Here is a 22,860-nt window from a genome sequence, read left to right as displayed (position 1 = left end):
AGCCCCGTGGGGTGTCCCCTGTCCCCCCAGACACACGGACACGTCGCCTCTCAGCACTCTTTGTGTTTCTGAAACTGGTTACAGGGAAATTGGTGCTTTCTACAAAAAAAATTATAACAAATCTGTGCCCCCCCCCAGACCCTCCCACCCACCGCCTCAGGGTGGGGGACTCAACCCAGCACCCAGACCCCCCCCCACACCTTGGCTGAGGGCAGTGGGTGCTGTATTTACAGGAGTGTGCGGTGACGTGCGGTGACAGCTACGTGGGGAGGAGGAGAGTGGGGAGGGGGCAGTGAGTGCAGGTGTGGAGCAGCCCCCTCCCCAGCTGGGGGTCCGGCTGCTCCTCCCCGCTGTCCCCTGTCCCCTTCTGGAGGGGGGGGGACACACATGAAGCAGTTTGGCCGTGGTGACGGGGACAAATCAGTGCAGAGCAAAGCGGGTGGTGCGGCCCCCTCCTCCCGGGGGTCCCATGCAGGGGCAGGGGAGGGGGGAGGCCAAGCCCCGGGGTGGGGGGGGGGGAGAGAAATGGGCACCTTCCCCTTCTTCCTCAGGTCTGCGTGGGATGGGGGACACTGCTGTCCCTCCCCCTCCCCGTTACCCGCAGGTCTTTTGGGGAGGGGGGGGGCACCCTCTTGATGGCAGCTGCCCTGCGGGGAATGGAGACAGCCCTGCGATGGGGGGAAACTGAGGCAGGGAGAAGGCGTGCGGCCCCTCCAGCTCCCCGAGAGCCTTGGTGGGGGGGGTCCCAGGGTATCCTGACCCCCAGCCCCCCCCCTCACCCTGTGCTTTATGGCTGAACACCTGGGGGGGGGGTGGGGGGGTGGGTCCGGGTGTGAGGAAGCTGCCGGTGCGGAGGAGATTCCCCGAGAGAAGGAGATTGTCTGAGCACCCCCAGCGTGGGGCTGGGGGCAGGTTGGGGGGGGGGGGGGGGAGGAACGGGTCCCAGCCGTGCCCCCCAACCCCTAATTGCCCCCCCCAAACCCCCCCACTAATAACTGTCCTTGGCCCAGGGCCGGCTGCGCTGCCAGTTCCTGTCCTGGCTCCGCTCGGGTGGGCGCTCGGGAGCCGTGGGGCTGCCGTGGGGTCTGTGGGGTTGGTAGAGGTCGGGGTAAGGGTCCCCGTATTCCTCCTCTTCCTCTTCCAGGTGTCGGGAGCTGCGCTGGGAAGTGGCCCCCCAAGTTTGGGGCGAAGTGTCCCCCGCTTCATCCGAGGGCATCAGACTGTCGTGTTCCAGGGGGGAATGTTCCCCCCGCTCCCGGCTCTGCGGGAAAAGCGGGAGGGGGCTGGGGGAGGCTCTGGGGATCCCCCCCCCTCCCCTGATCCCAGCCTCTGCACCCCTGAGCTGTCTGAGGGTGGGGAAAGGGGGGGTACCTGCAATCCGGGGAGGCCGGTGGGCGAGGGGACGGCGTGGGGGGCGTGGGGGGGGTGGTGGGTTGCCCGCCAGTAAACTTCCAGGTACTCAGCCAGGTGCTCGCAGGCGTCTTCCAGTTGGTTCTCATCCAGGATCACGTCGAAGAGCTCCTGGGGAAGGGGAAGGAGAGGGGTCAGGGGTGGCTGGGGACCACCTCCCAGGTGTCCCCGGGGTGGGGGGGACCGTCCTGCTCACCGGGGGACATTGCACCAGCTTGTCAGCTGCCATCATCTGCACGTTGAGGTGCTTCACCTGGGACTTGCCACGGGACTTGATGAGCCTCTGCAAGACCTGGGGGAAGGGACAAGAGGGTGACAGCACCTCGGGGCGGGGGGGACGGGGACAACCATGCCCTCCTCCCTCCCCTGAATCGTGCCTGCCCCTCACCTTGGGTGAGGACACCTTAACGTAGACGATGATGGGTGCCAAGGAGGTCTTGGCCAGCTGGGCAGGGTGGTTGATGGTGTCAGCATCCAGGACCACCAGCTGCAGGGACTTGGCCAGCTCAAAGATTCGCTCGATCTCGCTCTGCACCTCGGCTGGGGGAGATGGGGAAGGGGAAAAACGGGGTGGGGGGGTATGGTCAAGCCAGGCTAACCCTGGGAGGGGGGGTCCCTACGGTTTGGGGTGAGCCCAGCCCCTCACCGATGCTGGAGCGGGTGGTGGAGCGCTCCAGGATCGCTTGCTTGCCCAGGTTGTTGAGGATGGAGCGTTTGGCCAGGGAGAGGTCAGCTGTGATGTGGGTGATGGAGATCCTGGGGGGGACAGAGGGACGGTGCTGGGGACCCGGATGCACCCTGAGGCCAAGCTGGGAGGGGGGTGAAGGACCTGGGCACCCCTCTCTGGGCCGTGATGGGGTGGAGGAGGTCCCGGAGGGCAATGAGAAGTTCTCACCTGCCATCGAATCTGTGCTTGAGGAAGTCGAAGAGGGCTTTCTGCATCATGTCAGTCACCTGCCAGCAGGGCCACCAAGCCCGGTGAGCTCGCGGGGGGGCTGGTGGCAGATGGCACCGGCAGGGAGGTGGCAGCCGCTCGGCGCCCTGCCAGCAGCCCTGGGCCCTGCCATCTGCCCACCCACCCGCGTGGGACAGGGTGGGGAGGGGACAAGGGGGCACAGGCCACCACCCTGGGGGTGCAGGACCCCCTCCCCTCCCCCCTGTACCTCGTATCCTTTCAGCGAGGGTCCCACCAGCACCACGGGCCGCATGGAGGGGACCACGTCGTAGGGTGGGATGTGCTGTGTCTGCAAGGGAGGGGGACACGGGGGGACAAGTCAGCACCCTGTGCTCCCACCCCTGAGGAGAAAAGGGTCAACCTGCCCATTCCAGAGAACCCCGGCCCCCTGCGGGCCCCCAGCCCCATAAGGGGGGGCAAAGGGTGGTGGTGGGGGGTCTCCACCCCAGAGTGGCTGCACTGAGCCCTGCCTGCTGCCCCCTCCCCATTATGTCCCCCTGCCCAGGGGACTCACCTGCTTCTGCTTCTGCTTGGCTTGGGGAGAGAAGAGACAGAAGTTGGTGACAGCAAAAGAGGGGACCCCCCCGGGCCCCCCCTGGACCCCCTGGACCAGGACCTGCCCTTACCTAAGGAGGGGGGAGGCGATCGCCGGCTCCCGCTGTCGCCGAGGCCCGAGGCGTTGCCAGCTCTCCTGGGGGAGCAGGAGGGAGAGTGAGGGGGCTCAGGGAGGGGGTTTTGGGGGGGTCGTGGGGGGGGGGGTGTCCATTCCCTACCTGGCTTTCTGCTCCTGCTTGAGCCTCATGGCTTCCAGGCGCTGGGGGCTGGGGATGAAGGCGATGTCCCCCCCCTCCTTCACTAGGCGCCCGATCCACCAGTCATTGCTGTATTTCTGAATCAGTGAGAGCAGAGGTGAGGCTTGGGGGGGGGGAGGGGGTGTCTCTTGTGACCCTCTTTACCCCAGCACCCCAAAATCACCTCCTTGATGTGCAGGAAATCTTTGGCTTCGAAGTTGATGGCTGCTCCCTGCACCGGGCACTCCTCGTCCAGCGCCCCGCAGTAGCTGACATTGGTGCGGACGGCGAAGGCAACGGGCTTGTGCTGGAAAAGAGGGGGGGTCAGAACCCCCCAAATCCCCCTCTCCCCTCCTTAAACCCTCCCAGGGGGTGTCCCCGATCTACCTTGGCCCTCTCGAGCTGCTGCTGGGCCTGGCTCTCCACCTCGCGCCGGGCACCCTCCCGGTCCTCCTCCAGGGACACGTCTGAGTCCAGGGAGGGGCGGCTGGTGTAGGAGTCCGCCGAGCCCTGGGGGGACGGGGCTGGGTACCGGGGGGCTGCGGGACCCCCCCTCATAAAGAGGGAACTCGCCCTGGGCAGGTGCCAGCCCGAGGAGGGGACCCCCCTGACCCCTTTTGGGGCATTCACGGTGACATCAAGCTGGGCGCTGGGAGGGTGGCAGCACCCTGGGATGCAGCCCCATCCTCCTGGGGGGGAGACCCCCGGGGAGGGAGCGGTTGGGGGCAGCCGCCCCCCTACCTTGGGGTGCCCGGTGTGCAGCCCCCCGCCCCGGGCTCCCCCCACCCCGCCGGTAATTGCCCGGCTCCTGCTGCGCCCGGAACAGGCGCAGAAGCTGCGCTGAAATATTTATAGGTCCCTGAATGTGGCTGAGCCCCCCCCCCCCTCCTTCGAGCCCCCGGGCCCTCTCGGTCTCAGCTCAGCGCCGCTGCCCCGGTCCCGGTCCCGGCCCCCCCGCCTCGCACACAGCCCCGCACACACCTCATCCCACCTCGCTCGCACCGGGGGGGCTCCGCGCCCCCCACCCCAGCACAGGCAATATGGTTTCCCGGCATGGCCCCCCCCAACATGGCCTCCCCATCACAGCCACCCCCCCCTCGCTCTCACCGCCCCCCCCGCAGCGTCCCCAGCACAGCGTTTCCAGCGTCCCACACACACGCACCAGCACGAACCCCCCCATTCAGCCCCCGGCCGGGCGCCTCGGTCCCCACGGAATCCCCGGCCACGGGGGTCGGTGTCCCCCCTCCCAGCCCAATTTCGGGGTCCGGTGGCACCTGCCGGGGGTGGCGGGTTCGGGGGCGAGACCGACCGCGGCGAACAAAGGGCCGGGGGGCGGCGGGGCCCCCCCCGCACCGGGCACGACCCCCGGCACCGAGCACTGTCAACCCCCCCCTCACCGAGCACAACCCCCGGTGCGCAATCACCGCGCCCCGAGGAACGGAACAGCCCCCCCACCCCCACTGTCGGCCCCCCAGGGCACAGCCCCCCCCTTCCTCTTCCCCGGTACCGGGTCCGGTACCTCGTTGAGCAGGAAGGTAGCGCTGGAGTCAGAAAACGACATAGACGGGGCGAGCCGAGCCGAGCCGCCCGCGCCCCCCCCGCCCGGCTCCGGTACCGGCACCGACTCCGGTTCCGGCTGTGGCTCGGGCTCTGGCTGGCCCTGCCCGCTCCTCCGCGCCGCCGCCGCCCCTCCCCGCCCCTCCCCGCCTCCGCCTCCCGCCGCCCCCCCGGGGCTCACGGAGCCGCCCCCGCCGGCTCATCCGAAGGATGGGTAGGGGGGGTTGGGGGTCGCGGTTTCCCTTTCCCGAGAACTGACTGGGGGCTCCGGTTCCTCTCCGGTGGGACCTCCAGGGGAGGCTGCGCTGCCAGCCGGGGGTCCCGTGCGGCCCCGGTGCACCGGGACGGAGCCCCGGGGCAGGTCCCGGGGGAGGGGTGGGGGGCAGTTCGCAAAGCGGGCAGGTCCTGGGGAGGGGGGAGAGGGGGCCCGGGGGGGCAGCGGAGGGGCCGTGCCGAACCCCGCAGCCCGTGGCCCGGGGTCCCGGGGCAGCGGCGGGGGCGGGTCCCGGTGGGTACCTCCATGTTCCGGTACGGCGGTCCCCGTCCTGCCCCGAGCCGGTACCAGCCCCGTCTGCGGGGCGAGCCCTGCGGCGGGGCCGGAGCCGCTCCCGCCCCCCCCGCCGCGCCCCCCCCCGCCCCCGAGGAGGGGGGCAGCCACAGGCCCCCGGGGACCGGTCCGGCCCGGCCCATTACCGCGCAGTGGGTCGGACACCGGTGGGACCGGACCGGGGGGTCGCGGGGCAGCACTCGGCGGGGCAGGGGCTCCGGACAGCGGCGGGACCGGTCGCGGGTACCGGGCATCAGGCACCGGGCACCGGTACCGGTATCGCGGCGGTCCGGGCCCTCTCCGAGGTGCTGAAGGGGCCTCGCGGGGCCGGGACCGGGGGGTCCCCGGGAGTATCGGGGGATACCGGGGCGAGGGGAGGCAGGTGCTACCGTGGAAGGGAACCGGAGTGCTCGGGCCGCTCTGCACCCCCCAAGGCCGCCCCTACCGGAACCCCCGTCCTCCCCGGGACCACCCCGTTCCCCGTTCCCCCGCCGGTAGCCGGGGCAGGGGGCACGGCTGAGGCCGGGGTGAGGTGGGCAGAGGGCGGCGGGGGGTCTGTAGCTCCCCCCGCGAAAGGCCCGATGCCGAACGATGGACCGGGAGGGGCGGCAAAGCGGACCCCCTCCCCAAATCCGTTCCCCTTCCGCTGCCTCAGTTTCCCTGGGGTCTCCCACCGCCACCACCGCGCCGCAGTGCCGGTACCCGGCAGCCGGCCCGGCCCTGACGCAGCACTCGCTATTTTTAGCCGCGGGGAGCGGCTGTTGCGATGCCACCGGCGCCCGGTGCCGGCGCCCAGCCCCGGTCCCGGGAGAGCGGCGGGGCGGGGGCGGCCGCCCGGTTCTTCCCGGTGCGGAAGTCGGGGCGGGGACGCTCGGCCGCTCCCCCCCCCGCCCCCCGCCCCGGTTCGTGCCTTGATGCGGAGCCGCAGAGCCGCTGCCCCCGGGGGGGCTGGCGGGGCTGCCCCGCCCCGGTGCCGGTGCCGGTGCCGGCCCGCTCACCTGCCTGCGGAGGATGCTGGAGGTGGTGTCGGACGAGGTGCTGCCGTCCGAACGCTTGAAGCGGCTCTTGCGCTTCGGGAGCCTCCGGGGGCTCTGCGGGGTGGGGAGCGGCGGAGGCGGCCGGTGAGCACCGGGAGGTACCCGGCGGTACCGTCGCGCTGCCACCAGCGGCTCCCCGCGCTGCGGGCAGAACCGAACCGGGCCTCACCGGGCCCGCGGCGGCCGGGAGAGCTCCGGTTCGCTCACCTGGAAGGAGCCGGGAGCGGTGGACTGAGCCGGGGAGGACATTCCCGGTGGCACCCACCGGGGTACCGGAGGGGACCTCCCCGCACCGGATCACGGCGATCCACCGGCAAGGGCCGCGCCGCCGCCGCCGCCGCCACCGCCGCGCTCCGCATCACACGGGGCCGCCGGGGCGTCCCGGCCGTCTCCGCCCCCGCCTGCCCGCCCCCCGCGCCCATCCCCGTGGCGTCCGGCCCGCGCCCCCGCAAGCTGGGCAGCCACCGGGAGAGGAGGGGGGGAGGCAGTGGGGATAGACCCTCCCCGCAACCTCCCGTACTGCGGGAATCGGCCGCCCGGCAGCGGGAAAGAGGAGCCCCGGGACCGCCGCCGCGCCCACGCCTGTTCGGGGATGCGGGACCCCCGAGTCCCGCCGCCCGCATCCCACCGGCACCGCAACCGTCGTTCCCCCCCCTCCGTGGGGTATCTGCCCCTCCCGGCGGTATCTACCCCCCCAGGGGGGAAACTGCCCCCTTAGAACCCCCCGTGGGGGTGGATCCGGCCCGGTGCGGCGGTGCCGCAGCATCAGCGGCCGATGCGATGGGCGGGGGCTGCGGGGAGGGGGCGGGGGGGGCAGGATCCGTCCCGGGGATCTCCATCAACACCAGCATCCATCCCACGGGGCTCCAAGAGGATCCACCCCGGGATCCGCCCCAGGATCTATGCCAGAGATCCCTAGCAGGGTCAGGATCAATCCCGGGAGCAGGATCCATCCTAGGATCCACCCAGGGATCCCCAGCAGGGTCAGGATGCATCCCAGGGGCCTCCAACAGGATCCACCCCAGGACTCCTCCCTGGATCCATCCCAAGGGTTCCCAGTAAGACCAGGATCCACCCCAGGATCCATCCCAGGGGCAGAATCCATCCCGGGATCCCCGGGAGAACCAGGATCCACCCCAGGATCCATCCCAGGCGCAGGATCCATCCCAGGATCCCCGGGAGAACCAGGATCCACCCCAGGATCCATCCCAGGGGCAGGATCGGGCCTGGGGGGGCTGGTGCCGCCCCCCGGTGTCCCCTGAGGTGTCCCCTGGGCCCGTCCCCCACACAGGTGCCACCCTCCCCTCCCCGCGCGGCGGGACTTCCGCGTGGGGCCGCGGGGACACGGCCCCGCCAGCGGCTGCTAATTAATGATTAATGATTAATCTGCGCTCCCCGGGGCCCGGCGGGTGCGGGGGGGACAAAGGGGGGGGGTGCGGGGCCCGGCACTGCCGCTGCGGGTGGGGTCCGACAGGGGCGGGGGTGCCAGGGCCGGACCCACGGATGCGCGTGGGGAGGGGAGGCAGGAGGGGACCCCCTGGGGGGGGGGGAGATTGGGGGGATGTGCGTGCAAAATAGGTGTGAGTGAACGCGGGGGGGTGGGGAGGCGAGTGTGCAAGGGTGGGTGTGCAAGGGGAGCGTGCAACACCCCTGGGTGTGTGCGCCCAGGTGTGAGCAAAACACGTGTGAGTGTGCAAGGGGGTGTGCAAGGGTGGGTGTGCAAGGGTGCGCGTGCCTGCCAGGGGTGCCCGAGGGCCGTGGAGCTGGGCGTGCAAAGGGATGTGCGCGCGTGTGCGCACACGCGCGACAGGGCTTGCACGCGCGTGTGCAAGGGGGCGTGTGTTTGTGTGCGTCTGCAAGGGGGTGTGGGCAGGGGGCGTGTGCAAAGGGGGGGGGCACTGAAGGGGGTGTGTGCGGGGTGAGTGTGCAAGGGGCACACTGGAGGGGGGGGTGTGAGTGTGCATACACGGGGGGTGGTGGTGGTGGACGGGGAGGGGGATCGCGGGCTGCGCGTGCCCCCGTTGTCCCCCGCCATGTCGGTGCAGCGGGTGTGTGTGTGTGTGTGCGCGCAGCCCCGGGGGGTGGGGGGTGGGGGGGGGCCGGTCCGCCCGTGCCCGCGCGCGCGCCCGCCGCCCCCACACATCGCCCGCGCCTCCCCCGCCGCACCGGGGCCGCACCGGGGCCGCCGCCGCTGCGCCTTTAAGGCCACCGGCCGGGAGCGGATCCGGGCGGGGGGGGAGGGGGGGCGGGTACCGGGCACCGGCCGGGGTTGGGCCGGGGCTGCGGCCGGGACCGGAGCCGCCACGGGAGCCGCCAGCGGGGGGCCCGGTCTGGACGCGGGATGGGGCGGCGGGGACGCAGCGCGGTCGCCGCGTAGGAACCGGCGGCGGCGGGGCCGTACCGGGGCGCGGGGCCCCGCGGGCGACGGAGCCGGAGGTGAGCGGGGCCGACAAGGCGCGGCGGGAGAGGGGCGGGGGGGGGGGGGGGGGACACGACAGACGACACCGGGACCGGGCTGTGCGGGGCCCTGGGCGGCGGGGGGGGCTCCCGGGCTGGGCCCCAGGGCGGTGGGAGCGGAGCGGCCCCGGGCGGGAGGGGTTTGCCCGGTGCGGCGGGGCTGCCCTGGGGCGGTGGCGGGTCCGGGGTGACTTGGCCGGGCTCGGCGGGGGCCCCGCGGGCTGTTCCCGGGGCGGGCGGGCAAGGAAGCGGCCCCCACCGGGACCGGCCCTTCCCTGGCTGCCGTTCCCCACCTCTGCTCGCCCCGGGGCTGGGACCGGTTGCCACGTCCCGCCCGGTTCTCGGTGCCCCGGGGCCGCGGTGCCCGGTGCAGCCCGTTGGCCGCTGTTCAAGATAAACAGGGCCGGGACGCCCGGGACGGTTCCAGCTTTGCCGCAGGTCGCTGCGCCGGGCTCCGGGCGGCCTTGGCAAGGCCGAGTACCGGGACACCGGGACACGGGGACATCGGGAAACCGGTCCCGGTCCCGGCCCTTCCCGCAGGGGCCCTGGGGCTGGTGGCAGAGCTGGGCCTCGGGCCCCCCCGGGGGGGGACACGCACGACCTTTGCTGCCTGTCCCTTCCAGGTGGGCACAGCGCGGCTGGGCCACCCCCGGGGGGTCCCTCTCGGGGTGTCGGGGAGGATGGGGATGACAACAACTGAGTGCTGAGCTCCGACCCCCCAACTCCTGACTCCCTTTCACCCCCCCCACCCCCCCCCAAACCCCGCAGCATGTCGTGGTTCAGCGGCATCCTGGTGCCCAAGGTGGATGAACGGAAGACGGCATGGGGGGAACGCAACGGGAAGAAGGGGTCCCGGCCCCGCACCGCCCTCTGCGGCCCCCGCTACATGAGCTGCCTGCAGGACCCTGAGATGGAGCGGGGAGCGGGACCCCCCCGGGGGCTGCGCTGCACCTGGCAGGAGGACCACTACGGCAAGAAGGGGCTGGCAGGCGACCCGGGCCTCAAATCTGTGGACTTGGGCTTGGAGGACGGCGAACCCAAAGGACCCAAAGGGGCCGGGAACCGCGGCGGGGGGGGGGCGGCCGTCGGCGGGCGAGTGCTGGCGGCGCCTGCTCCAGGTTTTCCGTTCCAAACGTTTCCAATCGGCCAAGCTGGAGCGGCTTTACCAACGTTACTTCTTCCAGATGAACCAGAGCAGCCTGACGGTGCTGATGGGGGTTTTGGTGTTGGTTTGCGGGGTGATGCTTCTCTTCCACTGCCTGCCCGGCGACCCCAACGTGCCGGCGGTGGCCGCTTTGGCCGGGGCCACGGCCCTTTTCTTGCTCCTGATGGTGCTGTGCAGCCGCAGCGCTTTCCCCCAGGATTACATGTGGGTGGTGAGCTACGTGGTGCTGGGCTTGCTGGCGGGGGTCCAGGCTTTGGGGACGGTGGCCCTGACCCCCCGGAACGCGGCCGATGGGGTCTGGTGGAGCGTTTTCTTCATCTACATCACCTACACCCTGCTGCCCGTCAGGATGCGGGCGGCCGTGCTCGCCGGTGGCCTCCTCTCCACCCTGCACCTCGCCATCTCCTGGCACCGCAACGCCAGCGACCCCTTCCTCTGGAAGCAGGTAAAGATTTTGGGGGGGGGGTTTGCTCCAGGGGGGGTCCTGCCCGCCTGCAGCACGAGGCCCTGGGTGGGATCCCCCCACCGCCACCACCCTGCTCCTCACCCGGGCCAGGGGGGGTGGGGGTGCCTCTCCGGGTGGAATTCGTCTTTCTCGGAGCTTGGTGGAAAATTCTGGATGTGGGAGGGGCCCCTCGGCTGACCAGGGTGTGGGGGGGGGGTCCTTATGCTGGGGTGCTGGGGGTGCTGCTGGTGGGGTGGCTGGGGGTTGCTTGGATGCTGCAGCCTCTGGTTGGAGGGGGGGACACGGAGGAGGGGGGTGGGACACATGGGGCCCCCGGTCCCAGCGGGGCTGTGCACAGAGCCACCATTGTGGGCTGCGCCGGGGGGGGCACCCACAAAGCCCCCGTTGTGGGGCTGGCGGAAGCCCCCGAGGGGGGGGCGCAGGGCCAGGGCGCCAGCGCAGGGGGTGGCTGCCACCCAGGGGGAGCTCGGACCCCGGCAGTGTCCCCCGTGTGGAGTGACGAGTGCTCCCCGTGGGGTGCTGCGTGCACAGGGGGGGCGCGGGGGAGGGGGGTCCCCTTGTCCCCAGGGCTCTGTGTCGTCCCCAGCCCCCGCAGGGCCTGGCTGTGCTCCCCCCTCCCTTGCCCGGGGTCACCCTCGCCCTGCCTGGCTGGCGCCGGGGCCACGTGCTGTCCCCACGCTGTCCCCATGGGGCACAGGAACGCGATGCCAGGGGGAGCGGGGGGGCGTGTGGGGTGCGTGAGCCCAGCGGGGCTCGGGGGGGGGTCACAGGAGGGGAAGCCCCCGGGTAACCCCTGCAAGGGGAATGGGGGGAGCGATGGGGCCGGGGAGGGGGATGCAGTGGGGGGCCCCCCGCTCCCACCCCGCTGGAGGACTATAAATAGCCTGGCCCCGGTCCCGGGGGACAGGGACGGGGACAGGGACAGGGAGGGGGGAAACCGCAGCCCTCCCGCTGCAGCCATCTCCACTTCCCGGCCCTCCCCCGGCTTCCTCCGCTCCTCCGGGGCCCCGCAGGGCCCTGGTTGCACCCCCGTGTACCCCCCCTTGTCCCAGCTCCCCGTGTCCCTGAATCCTTGTGTTCCTCCTGCCCTGGGTCACCAGGTCCCCCACACTCACATTGTGCTGGGCCACCATGTCCCCAAGTCCCCTCTGCCCACCTGACCTGGGTCCCTGCACCCCCATGTGCCCTGGGGTCCCTGCATCCTCGTACCTCCCCTGTCCTGCATCCTCAGGTCCCTCCTGTCCTGGTGTCCTACATCCCCAGGTCCCCGTGTCCCCCTTCCACCGGGTCCCAGGTCCCCCAACTTCACCATGCCCTGATCCACCCTGTCCCCAAGTCCCCTCTGCCCCCTCCCCTGGGTCCCCAGGTCCCTGTCCTTGTTTTCTGCAGCCCCAGGTGCCCCCCTACTCTGGGTCTCCAGCTCCCCCAAGTCCCTACAACCCCCCAACCTTGATCCCTCGTGTCCCCAGGTCCTGCCACCCCTTTTCCCTGGCTCCCAGCATCTCTGTGTCCCCTCGCTTGCTGTCCCCATGTCCCCCCTGCCATCGAAGGCTTGGGTTGGCAGCGCTGCCCGGGTCCCACCACGGGCTGGGGGGTCCCTGGGTGGTCCCGTTAAGCCCCCCACACCCTTTCCAGCTCTGTGCCAACGCTCTGATCTTCCTCTGCACCAACGTGGTGGGGGTCTGCACCCACTACCCGGCCGAGGTGTCCCAGCGCCAGGCATTCCAGGAGACCCGGGGCTACATCCAGGCCCGGCTGCACCTCCAGCGGGAGAACCGGCAGCAGGTGGGCTCGGGGGGGCTGGGATCCATGGGAGAAGGGGCTGGGATCCATGGGAGGAGGGGCTGGGATCCATGGGAGGAGGGGCTGGGATCCATGGGAGGAGGGGCTGGGATCCATGGGGAAGGGGCTGGGGTCCCTCATTCCAAGCTGGGGTGCGGGGGTCTTAACGGGTGGTGTCGGGGTGCAGGAGCGTTTGCTGCTCTCGGTGCTGCCCCAGCACGTGGCCATGGAGATGAAGGAAGACATCAACACCAAGAAGGAGGACATGATGTTCCACAAGATTTACATCCAGAAGCACGACAACGTCAGGTAAAGGGGGGGTTTGGGAGAGGTTTGGGAAGGGGGGGGTGTCCCCAAGGAGGAGAGGGGGGTCTCTGGGTCTTTTTCTGCAGCCCTCCAGGTCTCTTCCTCCTCCCCACAGCATCCTCTTCGCTGACATCGAGGGCTTCACCAGCCTGGCCTCGCAGTGCACGGCTCAGGAGTTGGTGATGACGCTCAACGAGCTCTTTGCTCGCTTTGACAAACTGGCAGCAGTGAGTTGGGGGGCCGGGGGGAGTCAGGGGAGGAGTTCTGGGGTCCCCCCCTTTCCCCTCCTCACCCCCCCGACCCCTCTGTCTGTCCCCATCCCCCAGGAGAACCACTGCCTGCGCATCAAGATCCTGGGTGACTGCTACTACTGCGTGTCGGGGCTGCCCGAGGCGCGGGGGGACCACGCACACTGCTGCGTGGAGATGGGGGTGGACATGATCGAGGCCATCTCGTGAGTGGGGACTGGGGACCCTCCTGCTGGCACCCCCAGCCCTGGGGACAGTGCTGACCCTGGTGCTGGCACCTCCCTGGTGTCACCAGAACCCTGGGGACAATGTTAGACCCTGGTGCTGGCACCTCCCTGGTGTCCCCAGAACCCTGGGGACAGTGCTGGACCTTGTTCTGAGCCATACGTGGTGTCACCTCAACCCTGGGGACTGTGCTAGCCCCTTTCTGGTGTCCCCAGAACCCTGGGGACAATGTTAGACCCTGGTAATGGCACCTCCCTGGTGTCACCAGAACCCTGGGGATTGTGTCCCCCCCTGGTAATGGCACCTCCATGGTGTCACCCCAACCCTGGGGACTGTGCTGGAGCTTGTGCTGGCACCTCCCTGGTGTCACCTCAACTCTGGGGACAGTGCTGGCACCTCCATGGTGTCACTCCGGCCTTGGGGACTGTGTGTGTCCCTGGTGCTGGCACCTCCCTGGTGTCACCAGAACCCTGGGGATTGTGTGTCCCCCTGGTAATGGCACCTCCCTGGTGTCACCTCAACTCAGGACTGTGCTGGCCCCTCCCTGGTGTCCTCAGAACCTTGGGGTCTGTGTGTGTCCCTAGTGCTGGCCCCTCCCTGGTGTCACCAGAACCCCGGTGCTGGCCCCCCTCTTGCCTGGCAGTGCCGGGGGGGTGACAGGGTGCCGGTGTCACCGCAGGTTGGTGCGTGAGGTGACGGGGGTGAACGTCAACATGCGGGTGGGGATCCACAGCGGGCGGGTGCACTGCGGTGTCCTGGGGCTGCGCAAGTGGCAGTTCGACGTCTGGTCCAACGATGTCACCTTGGCCAACCAGATGGAGGCGGGCGGCAAAGCCGGGTGAGCCGGGACCCGGGGGGGGGGGGGGAGGGCGCTGGGACGGGGTTTTGGGGTTCCGAGCATCCCTTCCAACCTCCTCCTCCCCTTCCGCCCCGTCTCCAGGCGCATCCACATCACTTGGGCCACCCTGCAGTACCTCAACGGGGACTACGAGGTGGAACCGGGGCACGGGGGGGAGCGCAACGCTTACCTGAAGGAACACAACATCGAGACCTTCCTGATCGTCGGCTGCAGCCAGAAACGCGTGAGTTGGGCGGGGTGGAAGCCTCGGGGACGTCGTGGGGACCCGGGGTTGCCCCTCTGATGGCCACTTGCCCCTGCAGAAGGAGGAGAAAGCCATCCTGGCCAAGCTGCAGCGGGCGCGGGCCAACTCGACGGAGGCTTTGGTGCCGCGTTGGGTGCCTGAACGCTCCTTCTCCCGCACCAAGGACTCCAAAGCCTTCCGGCAGATGGTGAGTGGCCCATGGGGACCCCCCAGCCCATGGGCACCCTCAGGTGTCCCCCTCACCCTCACTAACCCATGGGGACCTTCAGGTGTCCCTTTTGTTCTCACTAACCCGTTGGGACCTTCAGTTGTCCCCCTTGTCTTCACCGACCCGTGGGGACCCTCAGGTGTCCCCCTCGTGTTCACCAACCCACGGGGACCCTCTCACCCTCACCAGCCCTCGGGGGACCCTCAGGTGTCCCCCTCATCCTCTCCAGCCCTTGGGGATCCCCCTCATCCTCACCAACCCATGGGGACCTTCAGTTGTCCCCCTTGTCCTCACCAACCCATGGGGACCCTCAGGTGTCCCCCTCACCCTCACCAGCTCTTGGGGACCCTCAGGTGTCCCCCTTGTCCTCACCAGCCCTTGGGGACCCTCCCTGTCCCTGGGACCCCCCCATCCTCACTGGTGTCAGACAATCCCCCCCTTCTCCCTTTGCAGACCCTTGGGTGCCCCCAAATCCTGATTACCCTTGGGACTCCATCCCCCATCTTTGGTGGCCTTGGTGACCCTGAGGGATGCCCCATGTCCTTGTCACCTCTGAGGGTCCCCCCCCTCCCCACGCCAGTGTCTCACGTCCCCATCTTGTGTCTCCCCAGGGCATCGATGACTCCAGCAAGGACAAGTAAGTGTCCCCAAAGTGAGGTGCCTGGGGGAGGTCGCAGCCAGCTCCTCGCTGGGGCAGAGCCAGGGGTCTGGGGGGACCCTGACTGTCCCCTGTGTCCCCAGCCGTGGTGCCCAGGAGGCCCTGAACCCCGAGGATGAGGTGGATGAGTTCCTCAGCAGAGCCATCGACGCCCGCAGCATCGATCAGCTCCGCAAGGACCACGTCAAGAAGTTCCTGCTCACCTTCCAGACCCCTGAGCTGGAGAAGAAGGTCAGGGGACTCTGAAGTCCCCTTTATCCCATCCCCATCGCCACCTTTGTCACCCTCATGTCCCCACCCTCCCCGGGGGTCCTCCTAGGCCTGGTTTCGTGGTTCCCTCCATCCTCTCCATCCCAGCTGCAAGTCACCTCTCAGCTGGGGGGGGTCCCCTCCACCCTGTCCCCTCCATCATCTCCATCCCCTCCACCCTGTCCCCTCCATCATCTCCATCCCCTCCACCCTGTCCCCTGCATCATCTCCACCCTGTCCCCTGCATCATCTCCACCCTGTCCCCTGCATCATCTCCACCCTGTCCCCTCCATCATCTCCATCCCATTCACCCTGTCCCCTCCATCATCTCCACCCTGTCCCCTCCATCATCTTCATTCCATCCCCTCTGTCCCCTCCATCATCTGCCCCCTGTCCCCTCCATCATCTCCACCCTGTCCCCTCCATCATCTCCATCCCATTCCCTCTGTCCCCCTCCCCCCTGTCCCCTCCATCATCTGCCCCCTGTCCCCTCCATCATCTCCACCCTGTCCCCTCCATCATCTCCATCCCATTCCCTCTGTCCCCCTCCCCCCTGTCCCCTCCATCATCTCCATCCCATTCCCTCTGTCCCCCTCCACCCTGTCCCCTCCATCATCTCCATCCCATCCACCCTGTCCCCTCCATCATCTCCATCCCATTCCCTCTGTCCCCTCCATCATCTCCACCCTGTCCCCTCCATCATCTCCATCCCATCCCCTCTGTCCCCCCCCACCCTGTCCCCTCTGTCCCCCCCTTTCTCACCCTTCTCCTCCCCTCAGTACTCCAAGAAGGTCGACGACCGCTTTGGGGGTTACGTGGCCTGCACCCTCCTCGTCTTCTGCTTCATCTGCTGCCTCCAGATTGTGGTGTTCCCCCAGTGAGTGTTTTGCTCCCCCCTCCAATTTTCTCCCCCCCCCCTAAACCCCGTGGTTCCCCCAAATGCTCAGGGCCACCTCTGTCCCCAGCTCACCACTGATGCTCGGTGTCTACGTCACCATCTTCATCCTCCTCACTGCCATCCTCTTCATCTGCACCGTCTACTCCTGCGGCACCGTGAGTAAGGGGAGGGTGGGGGGCGTGGGTGGGTTGGGGTGGGGGGTGGGTGTCCCCAACTGTGTGTGACAGTGTCCCTGTCCCCTCCTCAGCTCTTCCCCACGGCTCTGCAGAGGCTCTCCAGGGCCATCGTTCAGTCCCGCACCCGCAGCACCACCATTGGGGTCTTCACCATCCTCCTCGTCTTCATCGCCGCCTTTGTCAACATGGTGGGGGGGCTGGGGGGGACTGGGAGGGACTGGGGGGTTCTGGGGACCTGGGAGGGGGCCTGGGGGGTCTGGGGAGCTGGGAGGGCCTGGGGGCATCTTGGGGGAGCTGGGAGGGCCTGGGGGATCTGAGAGGGTCTGGGGGGCTTGTGGGAAGCAGGGGTCTGGGGGAGTTCTGGGGACCTGGGGTGGTGGGGGGGTCTGGGGGAGCTGGAAGGGGGTGGGAGGGTCTGGGGGGCTTGGGGGAACTGGGGGGTCTGGGGGAGCTCTGAGGGTTTTTAGGGGTCTGGGGACCTGGGGGGGTCTGGGCCAAACTGGGGTGGCTGGGGGACCTGGGAGGGGGTGTGGAGTCTGGGGGGTTCTGCGGACTTGGGGGGGTGGGGAGATCTGGGGGGGGTTGAGGAGCTGGGAGGGTCTGGGGGCATCTGGGGGTTCTGGGGGGTCCCCTAACCCCTCTTTTCCCCCCTCCCCCCCAGTTCTCCTGCAGCCGGGTGGCCCTGCGGGACTGTGTCGCCCACGAGCTCAACGTCACCCCCGAGGCAGTGGGACCCTGCCAGCTCCAGGCCCTCAACATCTCCCTGGGGACCCCCGGGGGTCTCTGTCACCGGGACGGGATGGTCTGTGACTTCCCTGAGGTGAGGGGCTGTGGGGCACCCACGGGTGGGGTCCTGCATGGGCCCGGTGGGTGCTGGGTCCTCCTTGGTCCCCACAGTTGTAGGGTGCTGGCAGGGGGTCACTGGCAGGCACGGTGGGGTCCCCAAGGGTGGTGCCACAGGGGGTCCCCATGAGCATTGGGTGCCACTGTGGGGTGCCACAGGGGGTCTCCACGAGCATTGGGTGCCACTATTGGGTGCCACAGGGGGTCCCCACGAGCATTGGGTGCCACTATGGGGTGCCACAGGGCGTCCCCATGGGTATGGGGTGCTACAGGGGTTCCCCACAGGTATGGGGTGCCACAGGGAGTCCCAATGGGTGCAAGGTGCTTGTGGATGTGGGGTGCCACAGGGGGTCCCCACGAGCATTGGGTGCCACTATTGGGTGCCACAGGGGGTCCCCATGGGCATGGGGTGCCACAGGGGGTCCCCAGGGGCATGGGGTGCCACAGGGGTTCCCCACAGGTATGGGGTGCCACAGGGAGTCCCAATGGGTGCAAGGTGCCTGTGGATGTGGGGTGCCACAGGGGGTCCCCACAGGTATTGGGTACCACTATAGGGTGCCACAGGGGTTCCCCATGAGTCCTGGGTTCCACAGGGGGTCCCCCACGAGTATGGGGTGCCACAGGGGTTCCCCACAGGTATGGGGTGCCACAGGGGTTCCCCACGAGTCCTGGGTGCCACAGGCGTTCCCCACGGGCACGGGGTGCTACAGGGGTTCCTCATGGGTATGGGGTGCCACAGGGGGTCCCCATGAGCATTAGGTACCACTATGGGGTGCCACAGGGAGTCCCAATGGGTGCAAGGTGCCTGTGGATGTGGGGTGCCACAGGGGGTCCCCACAGGTATGGGGTGCTGCAGGGAGTCCCAATGGGTGCAAGGTGCCTGTGGATGTGGGGTGCCACAGGGGGTCCCCACGGGTACTGGGTGCCACTATTGGGTGCCACAGGGGTTCCCCACGGGCAGGGGGTGCCAGAGGGGGTCCCGAAGGTGCCGGCCACCCCCGGGCTGTCCCCCCCTTGCAGTACTTCACCCACAGTGTGGTGCTCAGCCTCCTCGCCTGCTCCGTCTTCCTGCACATCAGCACCATTGGGAAGCTGCTCCTGATGGTGGCCATCGAGGCCACCTACCTCCTGCTGGTGGAGGGGCCCCGGGCCACCCTCTTTGACAACGCCGACCTCCTGGTGGTGGCCAACGCCCTGTGAGTGCCCCCTGTCCCCCCCCCGCTGTCCCCACCCCGGGGGATGTGTCCCCCACCCCCCCTTAACCCTCTGCTCCTCTCTCACCCCCCTCCTCCCAGGCCCCCTTTCAATGGGACCCCAGGGGAATGGTGAGTGGGGAACTGGGAGCAGTGGGGATCTGGGAGTGGGGTGGGGAGGTCCCCCGGGGGGGTGTTTGGGGGTCCCGTTGCTGGGTGGGTGGAGCTGAGGGGCTGGGGGAATGTTAAGGGGGCCCTGGGGTGGGTGCATCTTTGGGGGACCCTTGAGTGGATGTAGTTTTGGGGTCTTGGGTGGAGGTTTGGGGTCTGGGTAGAGGTTTTGGGGTCTTGGTTGCAGATTTGGGGTCTGGGTGGAGGTTTGGGGTCACGGGTTTGGGGCTGTGGGTGCAGGTGTGAGGTCTTGGTTGCAGGTTTGAGGTCTGGATGGAGGTCTGGGGTCATGGGTTTGGGTGGAGGTTTGGGGTCATGGGTTTGAGGTCTTGGGTGCAGGTTTGGGGTCATGGGTCTGGAGTCTGGGTGGAGGTTTGGGGTCATGGGTTTGGGATCTTGGGTGGAGGTTTGGGGTCTGGGTGGAGGTTTGGGGTCATGGGTTTGGGGTCTGGGTGGAGGTCTGGGGTCATGGGTCTGGAGTCTGGGTGGAGGTTTGGGGTCATGGGTTTGGGATCTTGGGTGGAGGTTTGGGGTCATGGGTCTGGAGTCTGGGTGGAGGTTTTGGGTCATGGGTTTGGAATCTTGGGTGGAGGTTTGGGGTCATGGGTTTGGGGTCTGGGTGGAGGTTTGGGGTCATGGGTCTGGAGTCTGGGTGGAGGTTTTGGGTCATGGGTTTGGGATCTTGGGTGGAGGTTTGGGGTCATGGGTCTGGAGTCTGGGTGGAGGTTTGGGGTCATGGGTTTGGGATCTTGGGTGGAGGTTTGGGGTCTGGGTGGAGGTTTGGGGTCATGGGTTTGGGGTCTGGGTGGAGGTCTGGGGTCATGGGTCTGGAGTCTGGGTGGAGGTTTGGGGTCATGGGTTTGGGATCTTGGGTGGAGGTTTTGGGTCATGGGTTTGGGATCTTGGGTGGAGGTTTGGGGTCATGGGTTTGGGATCTTGGGTGGAGGTTTGGGGTCTGGGTGGAGGTTTGGGGTCATGGGTTTGGGATCTTGGGTGGAGGTTTGGGGTCCCTGGGGTGGTGTCCCCATCTCAGTGGGTGTGGGGTGCCCACAGCCCAGCGGAGGGGAAGGTGGCCCTGCAGTTTGTCACCCCCACCATCCTGGCTGTCTTCGCCCTGGCACTGTACCTGCACGCCCAGCAGGTCGAGTCCACTGCCCGCCTGGATTTCCTCTGGAAGCTGCAGGTAGGAGCTGGGGTCACCCCAAGGGTGCTGGGTCCTGGTGGGTGGGAGCAGTGGTCTTCCTGAGGGGGCTGGAAAGGGATGGGGGAAAGCTGGATCCACGGGGTGAGGGTCTCCAGGGGGTGGGACAGGTTGGATCCATGGGGTGAGGAGGACAACAGAGAGGGGGAAGGGTCTGGAGAACATGGAGAGTGGTTTGGAGGACATGGAGGAAGGTGTGGAAGACATGGAGAAAGTCTGGAGGACATGGAGAAGGTCTGGAGGACATGGAGAAGGTCTGGAGGACATGGAGAGGGGTTTGGAAGACATGGAGAAGGTCTGGAGGACGTGGAGGAGGGTCTGGGGGATATGGAGAAGGGTCTGGGGAACATGGAGGAGGGTCTGGGGGACATGGAGAGGGGTTTGGGAGACATGGAGAGGGGTTTGGAGGACATGGAGAAGGATCTGGAGGACATGGAGAAGGTCTGGAGGACATGGAGGAAGGTCTGGAGGACATGGAGAGGGGTTTGGAAGACATGGAGAAGGGTCTGGAGGACATGGAGAAGGGTCTGGAGGACATGGAGAAGGGTCTGGAGGACATGGAGGAGGGTCTGGGGGACATGAAGAGGGGTTTGGAAGACATGGAGGAAGGTCTGGAGGACATGGAGGAAGGTCTGGAGGACATGGAGGAAGGTCTGGAGGACATGGAGAGGGGTTTGGAAGACATGGAGAAGGGTCTGGAGGACATGGAGAAGGGTCTGGAGGACATGGAGAAGGGTCTGGAGGACATGGAGGAGGGTCTGGGGGACATGAAGAGGGGTTTGGAAGACATGGAGGAAGGTCTGGAGGACATGGAGGAAGGTCTGGAGGACATGGAGAAGGGTCTGGAGGACATGGAGAGGGGTTTGGAAGACATGGAGAAGGTCTGGAGGACATGGAGAGTGGTCTGAAGGACATGGAGAGTGGTCTGAAGGACATGGAGAGTGATCTGAAGGACATGGAGGTCTGGAGGACATGGAGAAGGGCCTGGAGAATACTGAGGAGCAGCTGAGGGCCCTGGGGGTGTTGCTCCTGGAGCAGAGGAGGCTGAGGGGAGACCTTTGGGCTCTGCCATCCCCTGAGAGGAGGTTGGAGCCAGGGGGGGTCGAGCTCTGCTCCCAAGGAACAAGGGATGGGAGAAGAGGAACCAACCTCAAGTTGCCCAGGGGAGGTTCAGATTGGATCTTGAGGACAACATCTCCCAGAGATCTGGGACATTGAACCCCAGTTCCTGGAGGTGCCACGGATCAGGGTCGAGCAGGATGGAGCCAGTTGGATTCCAGGACCTCCCGAGGTCTTTCCCAAGCCCAGAAAGTTGATCCTTTTTTCTTGCCCGTGCCTCAGGCGACGGGTGAGAAGGAGGACATGGAGGAGCTGCAGGCCTACAACCGGCGCTTGCTGCACAACATCCTCCCCAAGGACGTGGCCGCCCATTTTCTGGCGCGGGAGCGGCGCAACGACGAGCTCTATTACCAGTCCTGCGAGTGCGTGGCCGTCATGTTCGCCTCCATCAGCAACTTCTCCGAGTTCTACGTGGAGCTGGAGGCCAACAACGAGGGGGTGGAGTGCCTGAGGCTGCTCAACGAGATCATCGCCGACTTCGACGAGGTGCTGGGAGGGAGGCGGGGTGGGGGGTGGGGGTGAGGGAGGGGCTGTGGAGCATCATGGGTTGGGGTGGGGGGGAGAGGAAGGGGTGGGAGGGGGGGTGGAGCATCGTGGGGGTGTGTTGGAGGGGAGAGGAGGGGCTGTGGAGCATCGTGGGGGGGATAGGAGGGGGGGTGTGGGGTGATGGAGGGGCTGTGAAGCATCGTGGGTGGGGTGGGGGGAGAGGAGGGGGCTGAGTGGTAGGGTGGGGGGAAGAGGATGGGGGGTGTGGGGTGCTGGAAGGGATGTGGAGCATCGTGGGGGGAGTGTGGGGGGGAGAGGATGGGGTGGGGGGAGTGTGGAGCATCGTGGGTGGGGGTGGGGGGGAGAGGATGGGGTGGGGGGAGTGTGGAGCATCGTGGGTGGGGTGTGGGGGGAAGAGGAGGGGGTGTGTGGGGTGCTGGAGGGGATGTGGAGCATCAGGGGGGGGCTGGGGGGGGAGAGGATGGGGTGGGGGGAGTGTGGAGGGGGAAAAGAGGGGTGAATGGTGGTGGGGGGGAGAGAATGGGGGTGTGGGGTGCTGGAGGGGCTGTGAAGCATTGTGGGTGGGGTGGGGGATGAGAGGAGGGGGTGAGTGGGGTGCTGGAGGGGATGTGGAGCATCGTGGGTGGGTGTGGGGGGGAGAGGATGGGAGGTGAGGGGTGATGGAGGGGCTGTGGAGCATTGTGGGTGGGTGTGGGGGGGAGAGGATGGGGTGTGTGGGGTGGTGGAGAGGTTATGGAGCAGCAGAGCTGGGGACACCTGGGGGTGGGATGCAGCTGAGGTGCAGAGGAGCCCTGGGGAGGAGGGTGGGGGTGATGTCCCCCCCTTTTTCCACCTCCTCCCAGATCATCAGTGAGCAGAAGTACCGCCAGCTGGAGAAGATCAAGACCATTGGCAGCACCTACATGGCAGCCTCGGGCCTCAACGCCTCCACCTACGACCGGGAGGGCCGGAGCCACATCGCGGCCCTGGCGGATTACGCCATGCACCTGATGGAGCAGATGAAATACATCAACGAGCACTCCTTCAACAACTTCCAGATGAAGATCGGTCAGGGAGCCCTCCCCTCACCCCCCTTCCCCCACCCAAACCCTCTCCCACCCCACACCTCTTCCCTCCACCCCTTTCTTCACCCAAACCCTCGCCCACCCCGCACCTTTTCCCTCCGCTCCTCTTTTTCCCACCCAAACCCTCTCCCACCTCTCCCTTTTCCCTCCACCCACATCCCCACCCACGTCCTCTCCCACCTCCTCCTTTCACACTTTTCCCACCCACACCCTCTCCCACCCCACACCTCTTCCCTCCACCCCTTTCTTCACCCAAACCCTCACCCACCCCGCACCTTTTCCCTCCGCTCCTCTTTTTCCCACCCAAACCCTCGCCCACCTCCCCCTTTTTCCTCCACCCACATCCCCACCCACGTCCTCTCCCACCTCCTACTTTTCACACTTTCCCCACCCACACCCTCTCCCACCTCCTCCTTTTCACACTTTTCCCACCCCACACCCTCTCCCACCCCCCACCTTTTCTCTCCACCCCTTTCTTCACCCAAATCCCGGCTTGGACACCGTTTCCCTCTGCTCCTCTTTCA

The 22,860-nt window shown here is 67.8% G+C and overlaps 2 protein-coding genes across 3 annotated transcripts in view; one reads left to right on the top strand and one right to left on the bottom strand.

The window, feature by feature from the left end:
- Positions 1-52: 52 nt before the first annotated feature.
- Positions 53-6,696, bottom strand: CACNB3 (calcium voltage-gated channel auxiliary subunit beta 3). Of its 2 annotated transcripts, XM_071729455.1 has the most exons (14): positions 6,505-6,696; positions 6,259-6,351; positions 3,544-3,666; positions 3,341-3,463; positions 3,139-3,254; positions 2,992-3,056; positions 2,880-2,899; positions 2,574-2,654; positions 2,306-2,364; positions 2,057-2,166; positions 1,799-1,950; positions 1,607-1,702; positions 1,372-1,521; positions 53-1,261 (listed from the first exon to the last, which is right to left on the bottom strand). In XM_071729455.1, the coding sequence occupies exons 1-14, from the start codon at positions 6,544-6,546 to the stop codon at positions 989-991; spliced, it is 1,503 nt and encodes a 500-aa protein (XP_071585556.1). In that variant the 5' UTR covers positions 6,547-6,696; the 3' UTR covers positions 53-988. The 2 variants fall into 2 exon arrangements, with proteins under 2 accessions (XP_071585556.1, XP_071585557.1); XM_071729456.1 differs by lacking the exons at positions 6,259-6,351; positions 6,505-6,696 and adding an exon at positions 4,676-4,816.
- Positions 6,697-8,590: 1,894 nt separating this feature from the next.
- The window catches only part of ADCY6 (adenylate cyclase 6), a 15,301-nt gene continuing 1,031 nt past the window's right edge, over positions 8,591-22,860 (top strand). Inside the window, 21 exon segments of the mRNA XM_071729369.1 lie at positions 8,591-8,733; positions 9,523-9,817; positions 9,819-10,364; positions 12,021-12,170; positions 12,355-12,476; positions 12,589-12,700; positions 12,800-12,927; positions 13,626-13,784; positions 13,887-14,028; positions 14,108-14,236; positions 14,869-14,894; positions 14,999-15,146; positions 15,944-16,041; positions 16,130-16,217; positions 16,310-16,426; positions 16,900-17,058; positions 18,102-18,277; positions 18,377-18,406; positions 19,499-19,628; positions 20,988-21,251; positions 22,115-22,504. Coding sequence (XP_071585470.1) covers positions 9,524-9,817; positions 9,819-10,364; positions 12,021-12,170; positions 12,355-12,476; positions 12,589-12,700; positions 12,800-12,927; positions 13,626-13,784; positions 13,887-14,028; positions 14,108-14,236; positions 14,869-14,894; positions 14,999-15,146; positions 15,944-16,041; positions 16,130-16,217; positions 16,310-16,426; positions 16,900-17,058; positions 18,102-18,277; positions 18,377-18,406; positions 19,499-19,628; positions 20,988-21,251; positions 22,115-22,504 — 3,408 coding nt within the window. The 5' untranslated portion in view covers positions 8,591-8,733; position 9,523.

Source organism: Heliangelus exortis, chromosome 31 (assembly GCF_036169615.1).
Source record: "Heliangelus exortis chromosome 31, bHelExo1.hap1, whole genome shotgun sequence".
Lineage (NCBI taxonomy): Eukaryota > Metazoa > Chordata > Aves > Apodiformes > Trochilidae > Heliangelus > Heliangelus exortis.
Note: the sequence above shows the minus strand (reverse complement) of the source record. Positions and strands in the feature narration are given on the sequence as shown.

Bases quoted from the DNA above. Each gene is read 5' to 3' on its own strand.
- CACNB3 (XM_071729455.1), bottom strand. From the start codon at position 6,546: ATGTCCTCCCCGGCTCAGTCCACCGCTCCCGGCTCCTTCCAG. The intron at 3,255-3,340 runs GTGATTTTGGGG...TCACTGATTCAG, and splicing joins ATTTCCTGCACATCAAGGAG to AAATACAGCAATGACTGGTG. The intron at 2,900-2,991 runs GTAAGGGCAGGT...TCTCTCCCCAAG, and splicing joins ATCGCCTCCCCCCTCCTTAG to CCAAGCAGAAGCAGAAGCAG.